This window comes from Heterodontus francisci, chromosome 23 (genome assembly GCF_036365525.1).
Source record: "Heterodontus francisci isolate sHetFra1 chromosome 23, sHetFra1.hap1, whole genome shotgun sequence".
In the NCBI taxonomy this organism is placed as follows: Eukaryota; Metazoa; Chordata; class Chondrichthyes; order Heterodontiformes; family Heterodontidae; genus Heterodontus; species Heterodontus francisci.
In genome coordinates this window covers 20,835,454-20,854,973 of record NC_090393.1, presented here as the reverse complement: position 1 = coordinate 20,854,973, position 19,520 = coordinate 20,835,454, and the positions used below count along the sequence as shown (strand labels likewise).

The window sequence follows — 19,520 nt, the reverse complement described above, 5'->3', positions numbered from 1 at the left end:
TTATCATGGAGAATGAGGAAATGGTGAGACGTTGAACAAATATTTTGTGTGTCTCTTCACAATAGAAGACACAAATTGCATACCAGAAATAGAGGGTAACCAAGGGGCTAATAAGAGTGAGAAACTTAAGGTAATTAATATTAGCAGAGAACATGTATTAGAGAAAATAAAAGCTGACAAATCCCCAGAATGTGATAGCCTACATCCTATAGTTCTAAAAGAGGTAGCTGCAGAGATAGTGGATGCACTGGTTATGATTTTCCAATATTCCCTAGAATCTACAATGGTCCCAGCAGATTGGAAGTTAGAAAATGTAGCATCGCTATTCAAGAAAGGAGTGAGAGGGAAAGCAAGGAACTACAGGCCAGTTAGTCTGACATCAGTTGTCAGGAAAATGCTGGAATCTTATTATGGGAGTGTTAGCAATGCACTTAAAAAATCATACTATAATCAGACAGAGTCTGAAGTAGGGAATCATGGGATAATGAGCAAAATGAATGCTGAAGACTGGTAACACTAAATAATGTATAATCTCAACTTGGTATTGAGAAATGCTGAGCCATGTGAAGATGTAATTAAAGAAAGATGTGACTGGGGGAAGGGACAGGAACGAAGAAGGGAACTGAGTGATCAAATGGCCTTAGAACAGTTAGATGATTAAAGAAGAACTGATATGTAGAAACAAAGGAAGATGTATGTTGAAATAAGCAGCTGGCCAAGTGAATACGTGAAAATAGCTAACGTGGAGGGTGTTACGCGAAGTTACTGTATAAGTATGTGGATTGAACAAAGAAGTTTTGAGTTGCCTCTTGGATCTCACTAAGAGACGTACTCCCCTGTATGCATACTTGTATCTCTGAATAAATTTTGCTTGGTTCACCTGCAACCATCTTGTGTGAAGTGTGCTCAATACTACTCCACAACAGAGTCAATGTAGCTTTGCAAAAGGGAAATAAAAACAGAAAATGCTTGGAACACTCGGCAGGTCTGGCAGCATCTGTAAGCATTATAAAGAACATCAGGCCATTGCAGAAATTTATTTATTCGCTGCACCCATCTTAAGTGCACAGGACCTTTTGAAATTGGTATGAGAACCAATTCAGTTCATTATGACAACATTCTAGGGTGGATACAAAAGCAAAATACTGCGGATGCTGGAAATACTCAGTATGCAGTCTTGCAGCCATCTGAACACAAAGTAACGGGATTAAGAAAGAAACAAGATGGGTTTTCTTTTTGATCGATGTTGATGAGGTGAGGCCGATCGCTGACAGTCCTGTCCAGGGTGACAGCCAGGTATTTTGGGTGAGGGTCATGGGTAAGTCTCCTTCCACAGAAAGAAATCCTGAGTTCTTGCCTGGCAGTGTTGTTGTTCAGCTAGAACACTGACACAACTGGTCCTCTCTGGACTGGAGCACAGGCACTAAGTCCAGAAGTAGCATTCCAGTAGGTCCAGGTTGCTGCTTGCTTCCGCTAGAGTTGATGCCTGCGTCAGCAGTGCTATGTCATCCGCATAGATAAACTTTCAGGATTTGGTGCAGGACATGTCTGCCATATAGATGTTGAAAAAGGCCTGTGCATGCACCACTCTGGTGGCAGACCATTGTTGAGTATCCGTGTTCTTTGGGAGTCAGTGACAACCTACACATGGTATCCTTGTATGTGCTAGTTCATCAAGAACTTGCCAGCTGTTATCAAGAAGAAGACTGAATGCCCGTTGGTGGCCTCCCGGTCTGAAAAGCATGAAAGTGTCATACATGGATTTCATTGCAATGCTGTTGTACCTCATTGGGTTCCTCATGGCTGTCATCAGCCACGCATTAAAAGAGATACACATCAATTCAATTGATAGTTTAATCATGCTGTGAAGTATGATTTTTTTTTAAATTTTGTTTAGATTCTTAAGAACATTAAAATTTTTAGTTAATGAAAATTTAATGGCAGATCCGAAAAACATTTTGAATCTAATTACCTTACCTGTATTATTGACAGAATAGTTACATGCTAATTGCTTACGCCATGAGGCATAAATTTTAATTCTAGCACCTGTAAGAAAGCCTGGGAGACATAGGGCTGCATTTTAAGAGTCCGCCGCTGAAGTAGGCAGCGGACCTTAAAAAAAAAAATGCGTTTCACCCGCACAGGCACTGCATCACGGAGCTGCCACGATTTCAAATGCAGCGGCTCATTTGCATGGCCGCAGCGCCTGGCCCCCACAATGACATGGAGGGGGCAGGCGAGCCGCCGCAGGCAACGGCGCCATTTTTAAAGGCCTTACAACCCTCGATGGACATTTAAGAATTAAAGGGACAGGTAAGTAGCATTTTCACAAAACAGATTTTAATTAAATTTAAATGCATTCCCCCCCCTACCCCCAGTGGCATTTCCAGACATTCGTGCCTGCACCCCACCCCCCGTAATTCAAATATTGAGAATTTGACCTTCCCACCCCCAAAAAAGTCCAGAAACTTTCCCCTTTACCCCTTCCCAACACCTGCCCCTCCCCCCCCGACCAATCTGCATCGTTGTTGCCCTGCTCCCCACCCCTCTGCACAGAGAAAAAATTCCTCCTCCCCCCTCCGCGCAGGTGTCAAGCCACGTTTCTCCAAACGGGGATTCGAAGGCGTGGCATTGTTGGCCATCCAAATGAAGATTGGTGCAGCGATTAAGAAGGCAACGGGACCCTCATTAAGTCAGGTATGTAAATTAGTTTACATATTTAAATCAGCGTCCTGTCGCCGAGCGGCGGGCGGCCACCACGAGGCCTCCCCACTGCTGCCGAGATCAGCACGGGGCCTGTTGCTGTCAGGGTCAATGGCGGTCCTCTGCCACACTGATCTCCATTGCCCACCCCCACCCACCCCAACGTTCCCGACGGCAGAGAGGCTTTAAAATCCAGCCCATGGTGTAATTCTTCATTCTAATCTGATTTCTTTTTTAAAAAACTTAATTTAAAAAAAAAAGCTTCTTTAAGGGGCAGAGTAACAGGGAACCCATTTGGGGAGCGAGTGGGAGAGGAATGAATGGCAGCCTAAGGGTGAAGTAATAGTAGAAGGAAAATAGAAGGAATTCAAGGGTTAAATGGGTATTTCGAAGGATAATAGAGAAAGTGAACAGATGGGAGGAATGGGAAAACGAAGGGCTAGAGGATGTGAGGGTATGGGGAAGCACAAGTGATTGGAGGTGGGATGGGGAAAGGAACCACACCTTTCCCATCAAATCACACCTGAAGTGCATCTTGCAGCTATTGGTGGTTCCTTTCCTCACCATCCCACCCAGCACTCCCCAAACAAAAGAAAAGATTTTAAAAAACAGAGAAGTAGATGAAGGCAGAGAAAGAGAAGCAAAAAGGAGAGTTAAGGCATGCAAATCAGAAGAGAGCAGAAAGAGACTGGAGCATAACAAAAGACAAACGGCAAGATAAAAGAAAAAGGAGACAGATAACAAAGATATATTCTCCAACTTTTTATATGCAGTGCAACATACACATATATGTACACACATAAAGTTCCTAGTGTTTTTATATTAGAATGAAATAGAATAATAGGATAAGTTTTCTGATCCTGTATTCCCAGTGGGGAACCACTCTCTAAGGAATCAAATGCAATAAGGCTACAAACACTGTTGAGTAGATTTTCCCTTCAAAGACAACTCAATGCTGGAAAGCACAGATCTATGACTTTACCTGAATATATCCTTTATTTAATGAGCATATAAAATTAGAGTATTTTGAAACCAGATATCATTGAGAAAAGATAAGATTTTTAAAATTCTGATTTATTTAATTGCAATTTTGAAAACTGCAGTGTTGCTGATCTTAGTCATGTAGCTATGTAGTGGAGGCTGAGTGCTTCCCTCAAGGGATTGTATGGATTCATGGCCAGGCTGCTGCTGTGATACACATGCAAGCAAGCAAACAGCTAGTCATGCACCTGTTTGATTGTAATGACACATGGAGATGATAAAAAATGAAAGTAGTTAATCCTTATTTTTAACTGGAAAAGATCAAAATATTACATTGAATTGATCTTTTTACTTCTCAAAATAAAAATTAACAATTTATTTTATCTCAAATTGTCTCATACAAACAAAAGACAAGAATAAGCATTCACCTTGCTTTAGCATGTCAAGAATCTTATAGTATAAAAAGAAGGAAATTTGGCCCATCATGCCTGTGCTGGCTCTTTGAAAGAGCTATCTAATTAATCCCACTTCTCTGCTCTTTTCCCCTATAGCACTGCAATTTTTTGCCTTTTCAAGTATGTATCCATTTCCCCCTTGAAAGTTAGGATGGTGGAAGCAGATTCAATACTATCAGGCAGTGTATGCCAGAGTATTACAATATGCTGCATAAAAAAATTCTCCTCATCTCCCCTTGTTCTTTTGCCACTTATATTAAATCCTTTGGTTACCGGCCTCCCACAAGTGGAAATGGAAGCAGCTTCTCATTTACTTTATAATATCCCTTTATACTTTTTATCACCTCGTTTAAACCTCTGCTTAATCTTCTCTACTATTAAATGACCAAGCCCAACTTCTCTAGTCTCTTCACGTAAATGAAATCTCCAATCCCTGGAATCGTTCTGATAAATCTCTTCCGCACCCTGTCCAAGGTTTTGATATCCTTCCGAAAGTATGGTGCCCAGAATTGGACCCAATACTCTAGCAGTGGCCCGATCAGGATTTATAAAGGTTTAAAATAACTTTTGTTCCTTTTGTACTCTAGCCCTCTATTTATAACAGCTTTATCAATTCGCCCTGCCACCAAAGATTTGTATGTGTGAACCCCAAGAACTCTCTGTTCCTGCAGCCCCTATAAAATTGGAGCATTTAGATTCTTCCTTCAAAACGCATTACTTCACACTTCTCTGCATTAAATTCCATTTGCCCTATTCCTGTCCATTTCACTAGTCTATATATGTCCTGAAGTCTGCTATTATCCACCTCACTGTTTACCATATTTCCAAGTTTTGGGTCAACTGCAAACTTTGACATTGTGCCCCTTATACAGGTCATTAATATATATCAAAAAGAGCAGTTGCTCTACTACCAGTCCCTATAGTAATCCCTTTCCTCAGTCATGCTCACATCATCGTATTTACCCAGCACAAAAGCCAAATAGGTCTGAATAAAAGGGCCCATGCTCAGTATTTACTTGGATAGGAACTCCTAGTTAATTTATTTCTCCATGAATCACAACTGGTGTAACCTTAAGGTGACAATTTTAGTGTCTGGTTATCCTGACTGTGCTAGCTATGAATGTAGAAATATAAGCAGCCAATAAATGGATCACATAATTCAAAAAGAAAGGTCAAGTTAGTGCAAAGAGGAGAAAGTAAGTAGGACGCAAGTAGCTAAGACATTGTAATGACACACGTAGGAAATTTTGTAACTTTCTGCAATCAGGTAAAAGTATTGTTTAATATTTTCTCTTCTATTTTCTCCTGAAGGCTCTGACTCGTGCTGGTCTACATGTTCTCTAGTACCTTGGTTTTCATGTATGAGCCTACATGGCGACTGTTAGGCTATTTCATCCTGTGAAATATTACAAACAAGCCCAATAATGTCCTCACCTGACATACAGATGCTAGCATTTTCCAGAAGGTGTCACTAGGTAGTAATCAGGAGTTGAAACCCTTGCTGATCTTCCCCTCCATATCCTGGGGTATTGAAGCTAACAGTAACCCCCATACTGCCATCCTAATTGAAATTGACTAAATTAACACAATCCAGAAAATTGAATCCAGTTTCTTCCTGGTCTATATGGTTCATTTCCTCACTGGCCAGTGCATTTACCCACTGACCCTGGGAGCTGGAAATTGTTTCTTATTGCGGTACATTCATTATTAGCTAAACATAAGGAAATAATTTCTATATTGCACACAACCTTCTGAGGAGTTTGCAGCTTCTGTTAATTTTGTTTTACTTTAAAGAGGTGACTTTAAAGTTTAAAAAAAACTTATGAGAAAACAATAAAAGAATGGGAAATGTCAAAATGTTACTGGTAATAATCCAGAATGCATTCTTTGTATAAATACACACATTGAAAGAATATAAGAGGGAAGGAGATTTTAAATTTCCCTCAAGTTCATTAAGATCAAGAGCTACGTTAACACAAAATCAACAAATTTATTTCAGTACATGTATCAAATACTTGTTATATTCCACCAGTCATTCTTTGATGCCTTTTAAATTCTTTAAATGTGTTTAGAAGGCAGCCACAGTTTCATGTCTACTGTTCAGGTACTATAAAGTTTTGAACTGAAAAGGGACATACATTTTCACATCAGAGAGTCTGAAGTTGTAGCTAAAGCTAACAGGTTATTATGTTGTAATTACAGAACTATTCAGTATAAATAAAAGGGTGCCATTTTGTCCTATATAGGTTGCTGTCAGACCACCATAGTGGGTGATATAGTGACTTGGAAGAGGTCCAGAGAATAACCCCGAGCCTAAAGAACCTCAGTTACTTAAATAGGCTTAAGGATCTTGGTCTATTTACTTTAGAGCAGCGAAGACTTAGGGGCAATCTGTTAGCGAATTATAAGATAATTTAAGGGCTGGATAGTGTGCCTATTGAGAGATTATTCCAGTTTGACAGAATGGGGAGGACCAGGGGACACAAGTTTAAACAATGTAAGAGAAGTAATAGACTGGATGTTAAACTGTTCTTCTTTTCCCAAAGAGTGGTGAGGCTCTGGAATGCACTGACAGTTGGTGAGGTGAGTGCTGGCTCTCTGCACATCTTCAGGGGGAGCTGGACTGGTTCTTGACTGGAGCAGAGACTGCATCATTTAGAAATGTCTTTATAGATAGCACTTGGTCCATGTGATCACCTAGACTAGTTTTGATCACCTGAGAAGATTGGAGCGGAATTTTCCAGAGTATATTTCCCCTAATTGGCCCTGAGTTTTTTTTTATGTCTTTTTGTCTGTGCCACGTGGCTATGGGGAAGGGGTGGCAAAGTGTCTAGTTGAGATGCTTGTGCCATCATGAGGTGCGGAGCTACTTGATGGACCAGCTGCTCTTTTCTTGCCAGTCAATGTTGTATTTCATAGACTAAGATCCCAAAACAGCTCATTCTTCAGATACTGCCATTCTGACAACTGAGGCAACAGCAAATATTGCAGTATGGACAGTTATTACAATTTTTGAAATGATATATTTTACTCAAAAATTACAATGTCATTGTTCACTCCTCTCTCTCACTGATAATCTATCTTACAAGATATTGGCCCAAATGGCAGCCCCCTTGAAGACTGGAGTTATAATGGGGTTATCATATTTGTTACTGAACCTTGATAGCAGCATCAGCATACAATTGAATAGGGAGCTGTATTAGTTTGACTTCATGTCATCTGTCAGTGAGATGCACAATTAAAATGGGTTGTAAATACTACAAATGGATGTGCGCTTAATCTTAAAGACTCTTATAGTGCAAAAGTTGTAACAGTTTTCACCCTGTAAGCGAAACTAGGCAAGTTCAGGGAGGTTGTCTACTTTATTTTATTCCCCAAGACCTATTCAATTTTTTGTATACCTTATCTTACATCTCACTTCAAGATGGATAACATAATATGGAAATCAACAATGTTTGCAATTTTCTGGTTGAATTGCTCTTAGTTCTTGTTCTGAAGCTCCATGTTCATTGACTGCCAGTATAATTCTTTCTTTAATAACCTATGTAGTAAAAAAAAGTTTTATGAGTATGTGTGTTGTCAGGCAAACCCCTCCCCCCACCTGCCAAGAATGAGGAAAATTAATTTTGCCACATGAACATTGATTTTTAAACTGCTGTTGGTTAAGATAAGATAAGAGAACTTGCTTTAAAAAAACAATTGGAGACTTTGGCTGGAGAGAGACATTAGCATATCAACAGATAGTACTTCAAAGGACAAGGGGGCTAATCCCTGCTCCAATTTAATCCTCAATGGATTTTTGATAACCTGGAATGCTTCAACGTCTGGTAATCTATTAAAATGGCCGAATACACAAACAGACGTGGTCAGAACAGTTTAGTCACATGGCTGACTGACTGTTGGAGTTTTTTGGATTTCAACGGGCCACAGGGTTAAAACTGAGAAAGCTGTTTGCTCCTCTGAAAATACCTCTCTCCTGTCTGCTCCCATCTTTTTCTCATGGAACAGAAGACCCATTGACACGTGAACTCAAAGTCTCCTATGTGAACAAGGTTTAAGAAGAATACTGAACACCAATGAAAAGTAAGAGCTGTCTGCAATCAAAGATTCTACAGCAAGCTGGAAACACAGAAACAGTAACAAGAAACCCCCTTCAGAGACTGCCTCAAACCTCTCTACTTTATTTTTCTTCTGCTTTTTTCTGTCCCTATTTGCATGTATGTATCACATGTGCATGCTAATGTGGACACATCGTATATCTGTAGGCATTCACCGAATTTAAGTTTGTTTTAATAAATGTCACTTTTCTTTAAACCTAAGAAAACCTGGTGTGCTCATTTCTTTGCCTTATAATTGGAAAGTGGTGAACAAGGATTCACCAAGGGGGAGTTCAGAACACTGTGTGTTCAAAACATAAACCCTGTTACAATAAGACCAGGTGAAAACAGTAAAAGAGCCCTAGACACCTCGATCACCTGGTCATAACAGTTTGCATGTGTCACAACTATGTCCTAAGCAGTAAGTGCAAATAGAACCAATTGCACATTGTAACAGGAAAAAGCTGTCTTAACCTGTGAGATTTTAATTTCTAAATCTTTGTAAGTCTTTTCAAAATTGTTCAAACTTTAAATTACATTTCATTCAGTTGCCCATATTCTTGAAGGGAGTTGTCTGTATGAACATTGGCATCCTTCAGTAACTTCTAATTGTCCCATTTTATGCTTTGGGACTATTGGTTAGAGACAGTATAGGCAGAATCTTACCAGCCATGTGGAGGCAGCTTTGGTGGCAGGCGGTGGGAGCATTTTTGAGAATAATGCATCAAGTTGGCCACCCAATGCATTCCTGCCTCCGGGGAGCCAGCCAAGCCTCCTGTATTTACACCTTCTCGCAAATTTACAAGGGACAGGAGCTAGATATTATTAACTATTCATTGAAAATAAACACCCAGGGTATGAAGCTGTTGTCTGATGAAATATTTCACTACAACGCAGAGTAAGCTGTTACATACTTGTGACGTTACATGTAAATTGAACACCCTACTCTTAAAAGGATGTTGATCTGTTTGGAGGGTTTCGAGCAAAATGACAAGGAAGATTCCAGAACTTCATATTATGAGGAGAGATTCACAGATCTATACTTATTTTTTTTGGGATAAAAGTGTTTCAAAGAACGAGAAGCATAGATAATCTGGATTATAAGGAGGCTGTTTAATTTAGGCAAGAGGACACAAATATAAAATGAACATTCATAAAGTGCTTTGAGATCATGAGAATTTTAACTCACATAGGAGCTAATATGTTGGACAGACTCCCGGAAGTAATGTTGTACCTGTTAACTTAGGTAAATGGCTAGTTAATAATAGGATTGAAGGTTACGTAGATTAAGAAATACACAGAAATAATCAAATACACCATGGAAGACAATTGTTTGTGTGCTACTGGGACCGTGGAAATGTCGTCTATGGAAAACAGCCAGTCATGGTGGCAATAGTGGCAGTACAGGGATGGAGACATTGTATAGAGCTTTATTTGATTACTTGAGAGAGAGAGACATTTTGCAGAACTTTCCCTATGTGATTAAATGGGATTGTATAGAGTCAACAATAGGGCAGATTAATCATGTTCTGAAGGAGGAGTGATTGAATGGCCTTTTATCATGTGTTACTTTATCTTTTCACCATTTCATATATATGGGCCATATTTTTCTTTCCCCTGAAGCTTCCCTATGCCATGCACCTTAATTAGCTAACAGCACTACCAGTCTTGCTATGTAACCAGTTGTAGGACATGTGTAACCTGGAGGTCACTTTCTGATATTTCTTTCCTCTCTATAGCAAATCTTCCGTCCTTCTTTGCACTTTATTCGGAGGCCTGGCCAAGACCTCCTTCTCTGCCACCTGGGTATTCATCGCCACCTTGTACACGTTATTGTGTAGTGAAAGTGTGAGAAAAGACTTCAATTCTACCTCCATATAGCCTAAATTGGCATGAGTGCTGTACTGAGGGAATGTGGCATTCAGGAAATGCCATCTTCCAGCTGGAAAGTTAAACTGAAGCTGCATCTAGGTGAACATAAAAGACCCTTGAAAACATCCTGAAGACATAATAATCTGATATATCATGTCTTCAGGACATCCCAAAAAATACTTTACACTGAATTGATTAATCGTGAAGTATAGTCACTATTGTTATGTTAATGCAGCAGCTAAATTGTGCACAGCAAGCTCCTTCAAGCAAATGAATGAATAGGTGGACAATCTGTTTTTTGATGGTGTTGATTGAGGGATGAATATTGGCCAGCACAGCAGGAGGGCTCCCTCTTTTTCCTTGAATGGTATCATGGGATTTGTCTGTCCACCTGAGCTGATCGATGGCGCTTTAATTTAACTTTCCAGCTGAAAAGTACAATCTCTGTGAGACAGCTCATTAGTAAATCAAAGTGCTATATCATGAGGTCACCAAAATGTTGTCAGTTCTGAACATAGATGGGGTGAAGTCAGTTCCATCCAGAAGTACACTTCCTGCCAGCTGAACACAGCAGCTATGGAGAAGTCTGCAGCTAGGTTCCAGGATATGAGAGATACAAGAAATCTCAGTGAATTCCATCAGAAAATGTTTTGAGTTTGATTAGCTGAATTTTCACCTCTTCAAACTTCCTTGCACTGTAGATGTCATTTTTGTTCATGAAGGTCAGCAAAATCCAGTCACACAGGAATGAACCCTAAGTTCAGTAAAGATGAATTAATTACTCAAAACATTTCATATGCAAATCTGACTATCAGCAAGTTTTGATCGTTCACAGAGTACTATGAATGCAAACTCTTTTATTTCCATCATGGTAGGTGAATGTATACCTCAAGAATAATAGTCATTGCGTCATTTATGGCACGGAAGGAGGCCATTCGACCCGTCAAGCCCATGCTGGGTCTCCACAGAGCTATGCTGTCAGTCCCACTCCCCAGCTCGGTCTCTGTAACCCTGTAAGTTATTTCTCTCAGATGGACTACCAACTTCCTCCTGAAGTCATTGATCATCTCTACCTCCACCACCCTTGTGGGCAGCGAGTTCCAGATCATTACCACTCACTGTATAAAAAGTACCTCCCCATATCCCCCTGCATCTTTTGCCCAAAACGTTCAATCTACGTCCCTTAGTCCTTGTACCACTCGTTAATGAGAACAGTTTTTCCTTGTCTAACTTATCTAAGCCTGTTATCATCTTGTACACTTTTATTAAATCTTCCCTCAATCTCCTTTGTTCTAAGGAGAACAAACCCTGCTTTTCCAACTTAACCTTGTAACTAAAATCCTCCATCCCTGGAACCATTCTGGTAAATCTCCTTTGCATCCTCTCAAGGACTCTCACATCCTTCCTGAAGTGTGGTGACCAGAACTGGATGCAATACTCCAGTTGGGGCCTAACCAGCGATTTATAAAGGTTCAGCATAACTTCCCTGCTTTTGTACTCAATACCTCTATTTATGAAGCCCAAGATCCCATATACATTGCTAACCACTCTCAACATATCCTGCCACTTTCAAAGATCGATGCACATGCACCTCACGACGCTCCCCCACCAGCCTCCCCTCCCCCCAAATCCCAGTCCCTCTGTTCCTGCACACTCTTTGGAACTGTGCCATTAAGTAGATATTGCCTCTCCCTATTCCTTCTGCTAAAATGCATCACCTCACACTTGTCAGTATTAAGTTCCATTTGCCACCTCTCTGCCCATTCTGCTAGCCTATCTATGTCCTGTTGCAGGCAGTTCACATCATCTTCATTGTTTGCCACACCTCCAAGTTTGGTATCATCAGCAAATTTTGAGATTCTGCTCTGTATTCCAAGATCCAAGTCATTTATACATAATCAAAAAAAGCAGTGGTCCCAGCACTGACTCTGGGGAAACACCACTGTCTATCATCCTCCAGTCTGAAAAGCAACCATTTACTAAGACTCGCTGTTTTCTGTCTTTAAGCCAATTTTTTATCCAACTGGACAAATTTTACGAAACTGAGAGGTGACCTGACGAAAGTGAACTGGATACAGCTACTTGAAGGAAAATCAGTGGCAAACCAATGGGAGGTATTCAAGAGTGAGATACGGGCACAATGTACGCATGTCCCCACAAAGATTAAGGATGGTACTGCCAAATCTAGAGCTCCCTGGTTATCTAAAAGCTTACAGGGTAAGTTAAAGCAAAAAAAAAAGCTTATGACGATCGCAAATATCTTAATATTTTAGAAAGCCTAGAGAAGTATAGAAAGTGCAGGGGTGAAGTAAAAAAGGAAATTAGACAAGCAAAGAGAGTCCATGAAAAATTATTGGCAGGTAAAATCAAGGAAAACCCGAAGATGTTTTATCAGCACATTAAGAGCAGGAGGATAACTAATGGAAAGGGAAGGCCTTTCAGAGATGTGCAGGGGAACCTATGCGTGGATGCAGAAGATGTGGGCATGGTTCTTAATGAGTTTTTTGTTTCTGTCTTCACAAAGGAGAAGAATGATGCAGACATTGTAGTTAAAGAGGAGGAGTGTGAAATATTAGATACGGTAAGCATAATGAGAGAAGTGCTTGAGGGTCTGACATCCCTGAAAGTGGCTAAATTGCCAGGACGGATGAATTGCATCCCAGGTTGTTAAAGGAAGCCAGGGAGGAAATAGCGAATGCACTGAGGATCATCTTTACATCCTCATTAGATACAAGCGAGGTACCAGATGATTGGAGGTCTCTGAACATTGTATCATTGTTTAAAAAGAGTACGAGAGATAAGCCAGGTAATTATAGACCAGTCAGTCTGACCTCGGTGGTGGGTAAATTATTAGAATCTATTCTGAGGGACAGGATAAACTGTCACTTAGAAAGTCACGGATTAATCAGGGATAGTCAGCAGGGATTTGTTAAGGGAAAGTCATGTCTTACTAACTTGATTGAGTTTTTTGAGGAAGTGACAAGGAGGATTGATAAGGGTAGTGCAGTGGATGTGGTTTACATGGATTTTAGTAAGGCATTTGTCAAGGTCCCACATGGCAGACTAGTCAGTAAAATGAAAGCCCTTGGGATACAGGGAAGGTGGCAGGTTGGATCCAGAATTGGTTCAGTGACAGGTAACAAAGGGTAGTAGTCGACGGATGTTTTTGAGACTGGAAAGAGGTTTCCAGTGGTGTTCCACAGGGCTCAGTGTTGGGTCCCTTGCTGTTTGTGGTATATATTAATGATTTGGACTTAAATATGGGAGGCATGATTGAGAAATTTGCTGATGACACAAAAATTGGCCGTGTAGTTAATAATGAGGAGGAAAGCCATGGACTCCAGAATGATATCAATGTTTTGGTTGAGTGGGCAGAGGAGTAGCAAATGGAATTCAATCCAGAGAAGTGTGAGCAATTGCATTTGGGGAGGGCAAATAAAGCAAAAGAATATAAAATAAACAGGAGGATATTGAGAGGGGTAGATGAAGTGAGAGACCTTGGAGTGCATGTCCACAGGTCCCCGAAGGTGGCAGGACAGATGGATAGATTGGTGAAGAAGGCATATGGATTGCTTTCCTTTATTAGCTGAGGTACAGAGTACAAAAGCAGGAATGTGATGCTGGAACTGTATAAAACACTGGTTAGGCCACAGCTGGAGTATTGCGTGCAGTTCTGGTCACCACATTACAGAAAGGATATAATTGCTCTGGAAAGAGTAGAAAGGAGATCTACAAGAAGGTTGCCCGGGCTTGAAGGTTGCAGCTATGAGGAATGATTGGATAGGCTAGGATTGTTTTCCCTGGAACTGAGGAGGCTGAGGGGACTTGATTGAGGTGTACAAAATTATGACAGGCCTAGATAGAGTGGACAGGAAGGACCTGTTTTCCCTGGCGGGGAGGTCAGTTACCAGAGGACACAGATTTAAGGTGATTGGTAGAAGGATTAGAGATGAAACTTTTTCACTCAGAGGATGGTGGGTGTCTGAAATTCACTGCCAGGAATGGTGGTGGAGGCAGAGGCTCTCAATTCTTTTAAAAGGTACCTGGACATGTACCTGAAGTGCTGTAACATGCAGGGCTATGGATCAGGTCCTGGAAGGTCGGATTAGTTTGGGAGGATAGTTTATTCGGCCAGCACAGACATGATGGGCTGAATGGCCTCCTTCTGTGCTGTACTTTTTCTATGCTTCTATGGCCACTGACCTGCCTATTCCATGAGCCTCAGTTTTGTTAACCAGCCTTTTATATGGTACCTTATCAAATGCTTTCTTAACATCCAATATAAACAACATCCACTGCATTCCCTTCATCAACCTTCTCTGTTACCTCATCAATAAATTCAATTCGTCAAGCATGATCTGCCTTTTACAAATCCATGCTGACTATCTTTAAATAACTCTAACCTCGCTATGTGTCTGTTGATATTTTCCCTGATTATAGTTTTATAAAACCTTACCCACCACTGATGTTAAACAAACTGACCTGTAGTTGCTAGTACTATCCTTACACTCTTTCTTGAATAAGGGTGTCACATTTGCCACTCTCCAAACCTCTGGCACCTTTTCCATATGCAGGGAAGATTGGAAGAATATGGCGAGCCATTCCACTATCTCCACCCCCAATTCCTTTAGCAACCTGGAATGCAAGCCGTCTGGACCAGGTAACCTATCTACCCTAAGCAGAGCCAGCCTTTTTAGTACCTCCCCCTCTCAATTTTTATCCTATTTATTGCCTATACTCTCTCTGCTTCTACTGATATTTTGTCAAGCTCCATTTCCTTAGTGAACACTGATATAAAGTACTCATTAAGTACATTAGCATTGCCCTGCACCTGTAAGCATATATTACCCTCTCTGTCCTAATAGGCTCCACTCCTCCTCTTACTACTCACTTACTATTTACATGCTGGGAGAAGATCTTCGGTTTCCCTTTAATGTTGACTGCCATTCTATTTTCATATTCTCTCTTTGCCAGTCTTACTTTCCCCTGTCAACTTATTGTATATGGCCTGGTTCTCACTTGATGAGTTCTCCTGACATGCATCATACACTGGTCAACCTCATGATGAGTGGAAGTTAAATCTGTATTACAGCAACACCCATTCAGTGTCTGGTCATAACAATCCTACGTTAACTTCCATTTCAAATAATGGCATTTTCTTTGCACATGTTTTCCCTCCAGTTTTCTCCACTCCTAATGCTGACCTACATTGAGATAGATTTCCATGGGATGAGTTACTCTCCAATACCTATCCCAAGTCATTATGCTTCCTACATGAGGCTAGACAGTGAGTTTCAGTGAGTACTGAACCATAGGGAGCATCACAATTGGGCCTGATTCTTTCTTGGGCTGAACAAATTTCTTACCTTATATTTCAAATGATCATGTTATAAAAAGAAGTGAGATGGTCATATTGTGCAGATATTTTCTGACCTGGACCCAGTAGTTTACAGGCACCCGCCAATCTGCAAACATCCCTTATAGTAATTGAACTCTAATTGGCCTAAGAGTGTGTTTACCAAAAACAATTAGACTTTACAGCCTTAAAAAAACAGATCTACTTAAACATAGTTTCACCTCAACAGCATTATGTGAGATAACACTCCAGTGGCATTGCTCAAGGTAAATCTATGATGTACATTTTACATTGCTGGAAGATCCACTAGTACAATATATAAAATGGAAAGAAAATTCAAAAGTACTTACAACTCCAATAGATGTGAGTGCTGCAGCAATATTAATAATTGTTGGGATGATATTAAACTTTCCTGCCTAGAAGAAATGAAAATTGAAGAATTGTAATTTTCTATTTACTGTATTCTGCAATTGATAATTTAACATTTTTATTGCATTATGTTCCTTCATTTTAGCCATGCTTTGACTGGGGTTACTCTGTCACCTCCTAGTTAACTCAAGCTGCCTTAGCTCTCTTTCTTCGCATTCTTTATGGAAGGTTCTGTCTCTCTCTTTCTCTGTCTTCTAATTCAAGTTTCCTCTGTTCCAATTGTATCTTTGCTAACAATACCCTGTCGGGGTCTGCTTCTCACCCTGTTTCTGCTTCTTCAGATTCAAGGGAAAAATGGTTGGCCATTAGCCTTAGGAGTTCAGACTTCCTAGCCTTGCCACATACAGTGATCCCACACTGCTCAGCCATTTTTCTCAGCTCCTCCATAGACAGTGTTTTTATCTTATCCCAAGTTACTTCACCCTGGCTTGGGGAGGTACTAGCTTCAGTTGCAGACATGTTAGTATTCAATCACTCACAACCACAAGAAAACCTGTATTGAAATCTTGCTCTTTTTTGATTGGGAACAATTTGGTTTCCAATTTCTCTCATTTGTCTGTGGGTCAATTCCGGACGCAAGCACCCAAATTTCTGTCACAACCAGGTGAGAAAGAGGTCTAGGGTTCCCTTTCAGCCTTCACCTGATCTTACCGTAACAGGGTTTAATTTTTAACACAGTTTTTGTTTTAGCTACCCCTTGGTGAATCCTTGTTCACCGCTTTCCAATTATTATAAGGCAAAGAAACCAGCAGAAACAGGCTTTCTTAGGTTTAAAGAAGAAAAGTTGAAATTTATTAAAATTAAACTATTCCAATTCGGTTAATGCCTACGGATACATGACGTGCCCACACTAGCATGCATATGCGATACACACATGCAGATAGAGACAGAAAGAAAACAGAAGAAATAAAATGGTAAAGTTTGAGGCAATATCTGAGGAGGTTTTTTTGTGTTACAGTTCTTCGAGCTCACTATAGTGTCCTTTATTGTAGGTAGATCTTGCTTTTTGTTGGTGCCCAGTATTCTTCTTAAACCTTGTTCGCTTTAGGAGACTTTTCCCTCTTGGGGTTCATGTGGCTTCAGTGGATTTGGAGTTCCGTAAGAAAGAGATGGGAGCAGGCAGATAGGAGAGGCTGTGGCAAGCCAGACAGGAGAGATCTTCTCAGTCCAGGAGCATTCTGATTTCTGCCCAAACTGTTTGTACAAATTCAAAAAACTCAGGTTGCCCAGCAGGTTAGTCATGTGACTAGTTGGTTTGACCATGTCTATTTGTGTCTTCAGCCATCTTAGCAGTCAACCTGGAATGCGAGCTCCCCCACCTTCAATGTATGATGATCAAAAGTCCATTGTGAGTTGAATGTGTCAGGGAATGGTCCTTTGTCCTTTCCAAGCACTGTCTGTTAATATGCAAATGTCTTTCCAGCCAAGGGTCCATTGTGGGTTGAATGTGTCAGGGAATGGCTGCTTTGCCCTTCCAAACACTATCTGTGAATATACAGATGTCTTTCCAGCCAAGGTCTAGCAACCTTTTTTTAAAAGCAAGTCCTTTCTTCACACCAGTAGCAGTATAAAATCAATGTTCATGACAAAATTATGTGCCTCATTCTTGGCAAGTGGGGGCCTAGCATGACAAGACTGTGACTGGCATTGATGGCACTTTGGGTAGTTAAATAAAAGTCTGAGGTTTGCCGGCAATATTTGGTAAGTGGAGCTGCCACTTGCTTTGTTCAAATAGTTTAAAAGTAAAAGAAAGAACTGCAATTAAGAATCAAGTGCACACTATTGACCAGACATTACAGAAGGTGTTGAAGTACCCATGCCACAGACTTATCAATAAATCAAGATAACCTCCTGGATATCGCAACTAACAGCGGACTCAAAATTGAGTTCCAACAAAAATGATCGGCTGAGTTTGGGGTCCAAATGCAAGCAGAGTTCCCCACACTGTCAGACAGGTCTCTCAAGGTTGTGATGCTGCTTGCTACAACTCTCCTGTGAAAGCTGGCAAATGTTCGCCCACACTGATGACGTCGACGAATGCTCTGTGTTGTCAGGAGTCACTGATATAAATTACGTTACTGACTCATAATCTCTATCTCGTTACAGCACCACCCCGCACCCCACCCCCCCAACCCAATCAATGTTTGCACAGATGCCAGAGTGTGCAGAGACCAGCTGCCCCACCTGCAGCTGGTTATCTACACAGAGGTTAATGGCACCATCATCTTAGAAACCTTTCACAGAGAAACACCAGCCAGCCACTGAGGGATCAGCTTGTAAAAGTGCAAGATTAGGAGTTTAGTGCTGCAGTCTAGCACCAAGGGCTCGAACATTTCAAAATATCATGTTGATGTGTGGATGAAGTCATTGCAACATCACTCTAATCTCTACTAGTACTTTTTTTTTAAAAATGTTGACTCTGTAAATATGCCTATTTTTCTTGTTAAAGCAATTTTATTCCCCCAGGAGGAGAGGAAGATTGAGTTGCAACTTGTTCCAAGTTAGAAAGATGCTTTGTTGCACAGATTCTATGGGTGTAACCAAATTAAATTAATTGGCTACACAGCAAGGCAGTATAAGCAGTATTAGGTATTAGAACTTTTCCTACTGAAGACCAGATATGTCAAAAACGCTCAGCAATAATTGTGTTGATGAACTTTCTCAAGAAGGTACTAAATAAAAATGTGGTTGTGAAAGGGAGTGAAGATATAGGCATAGCTAATCTAATAACTTACTAAGTGCTTTATCTGCTGGCCTGTTGGAAGCATTAAATGTCACCTGTGGAATGTAGCAGATCAGGATTGAATAACGTGCAATATAATGTTAGGTTAACATCCAGGAGTTTTTGCTCAATTGAATTCAAGAGGCAAATTTCAGCTGCCTCTAAGCTGCGTTGAGGAGATTTGGTAATCGTGTAAAACATACATGGCATGTTGGAAGTAGTAAGTATGATGGGGGATGAGCTTTTCTCAATCCATACTTACATTCCAATAAAAGTATTGAAAAATAAAGGTGCACAAATAATGTTGAATATTTTAAGACATTTCCTAATCATTCACACTATATTTAGTGTGCCAATCTAACTTTATTTCTTTTGTGAGGGAATATCTCTCATGTCAAGAAGACTTAAAACATTTTCCAAAGATACATGGGGAAAATTTAGGAAAGTTTATGTATGAGCGCGCAGGCGATACACAATACGAACTCTCAGCATCTCTTACATGCAGTGCAGTTTTGAGATGATCATAGTACTGAGCTTCAGCTTTCTACAATACCTGTGGAGTTATACAGAAAAGAGTAATCCAACAACAACTGCAATTCCCAGCATCCTTTGACTGATTTTGTACATGTACAAACAGAAGAATGACCCGTGATTGCTGAAACTATGTTATATTCAGAAGTGAAGCTACTGAGAATTTCATGTAGGAAAACGTTCTATTTGCCAATAGGATGCAAATGTTTGAGGGACACTTACCTAAATTGGCAGTTGGCAGTGCCACGGGACTGCCATATGTGTGCTAAAGGTTAAAGTTTAACCAGCTAAAACCAAGTAACCTACTGTTGGGACATAATTAATTAGGCAGGCAGTTTCACTATGGGAACAAGGCAGAATGGCGAATGCAGGAA

At 40.5% G+C, this 19,520-nt stretch overlaps 1 protein-coding gene across 5 annotated transcripts in view; it reads right to left on the bottom strand.

The window, feature by feature from the left end:
• Window positions 1-981: 981 nt before the first annotated feature.
• Window positions 982-19,520, bottom strand: part of p2rx2 (purinergic receptor P2X, ligand-gated ion channel, 2) — a 56,495-nt gene continuing 37,956 nt past the window's right edge. For 3 of the 5 annotated variants that reach the window (XM_068054835.1, XM_068054837.1, XM_068054838.1), the window contains 3 exons: window positions 15,815-15,880; window positions 10,785-10,862; window positions 4,082-7,680 (listed from right to left, as the gene is read on the bottom strand). In XM_068054835.1, the coding sequence (XP_067910936.1) occupies window positions 7,585-7,680; window positions 10,785-10,862; window positions 15,815-15,880 (240 nt within the window). In that variant the 3' untranslated portion in view covers window positions 4,082-7,584. Of the gene's footprint in view, window positions 1,734-4,081; window positions 7,681-10,784; window positions 10,863-15,814; window positions 15,881-19,520 lie in introns of those variants that run through there. The other 2 variants (XM_068054836.1, XR_010977245.1) reach the window with 2 other exon arrangements.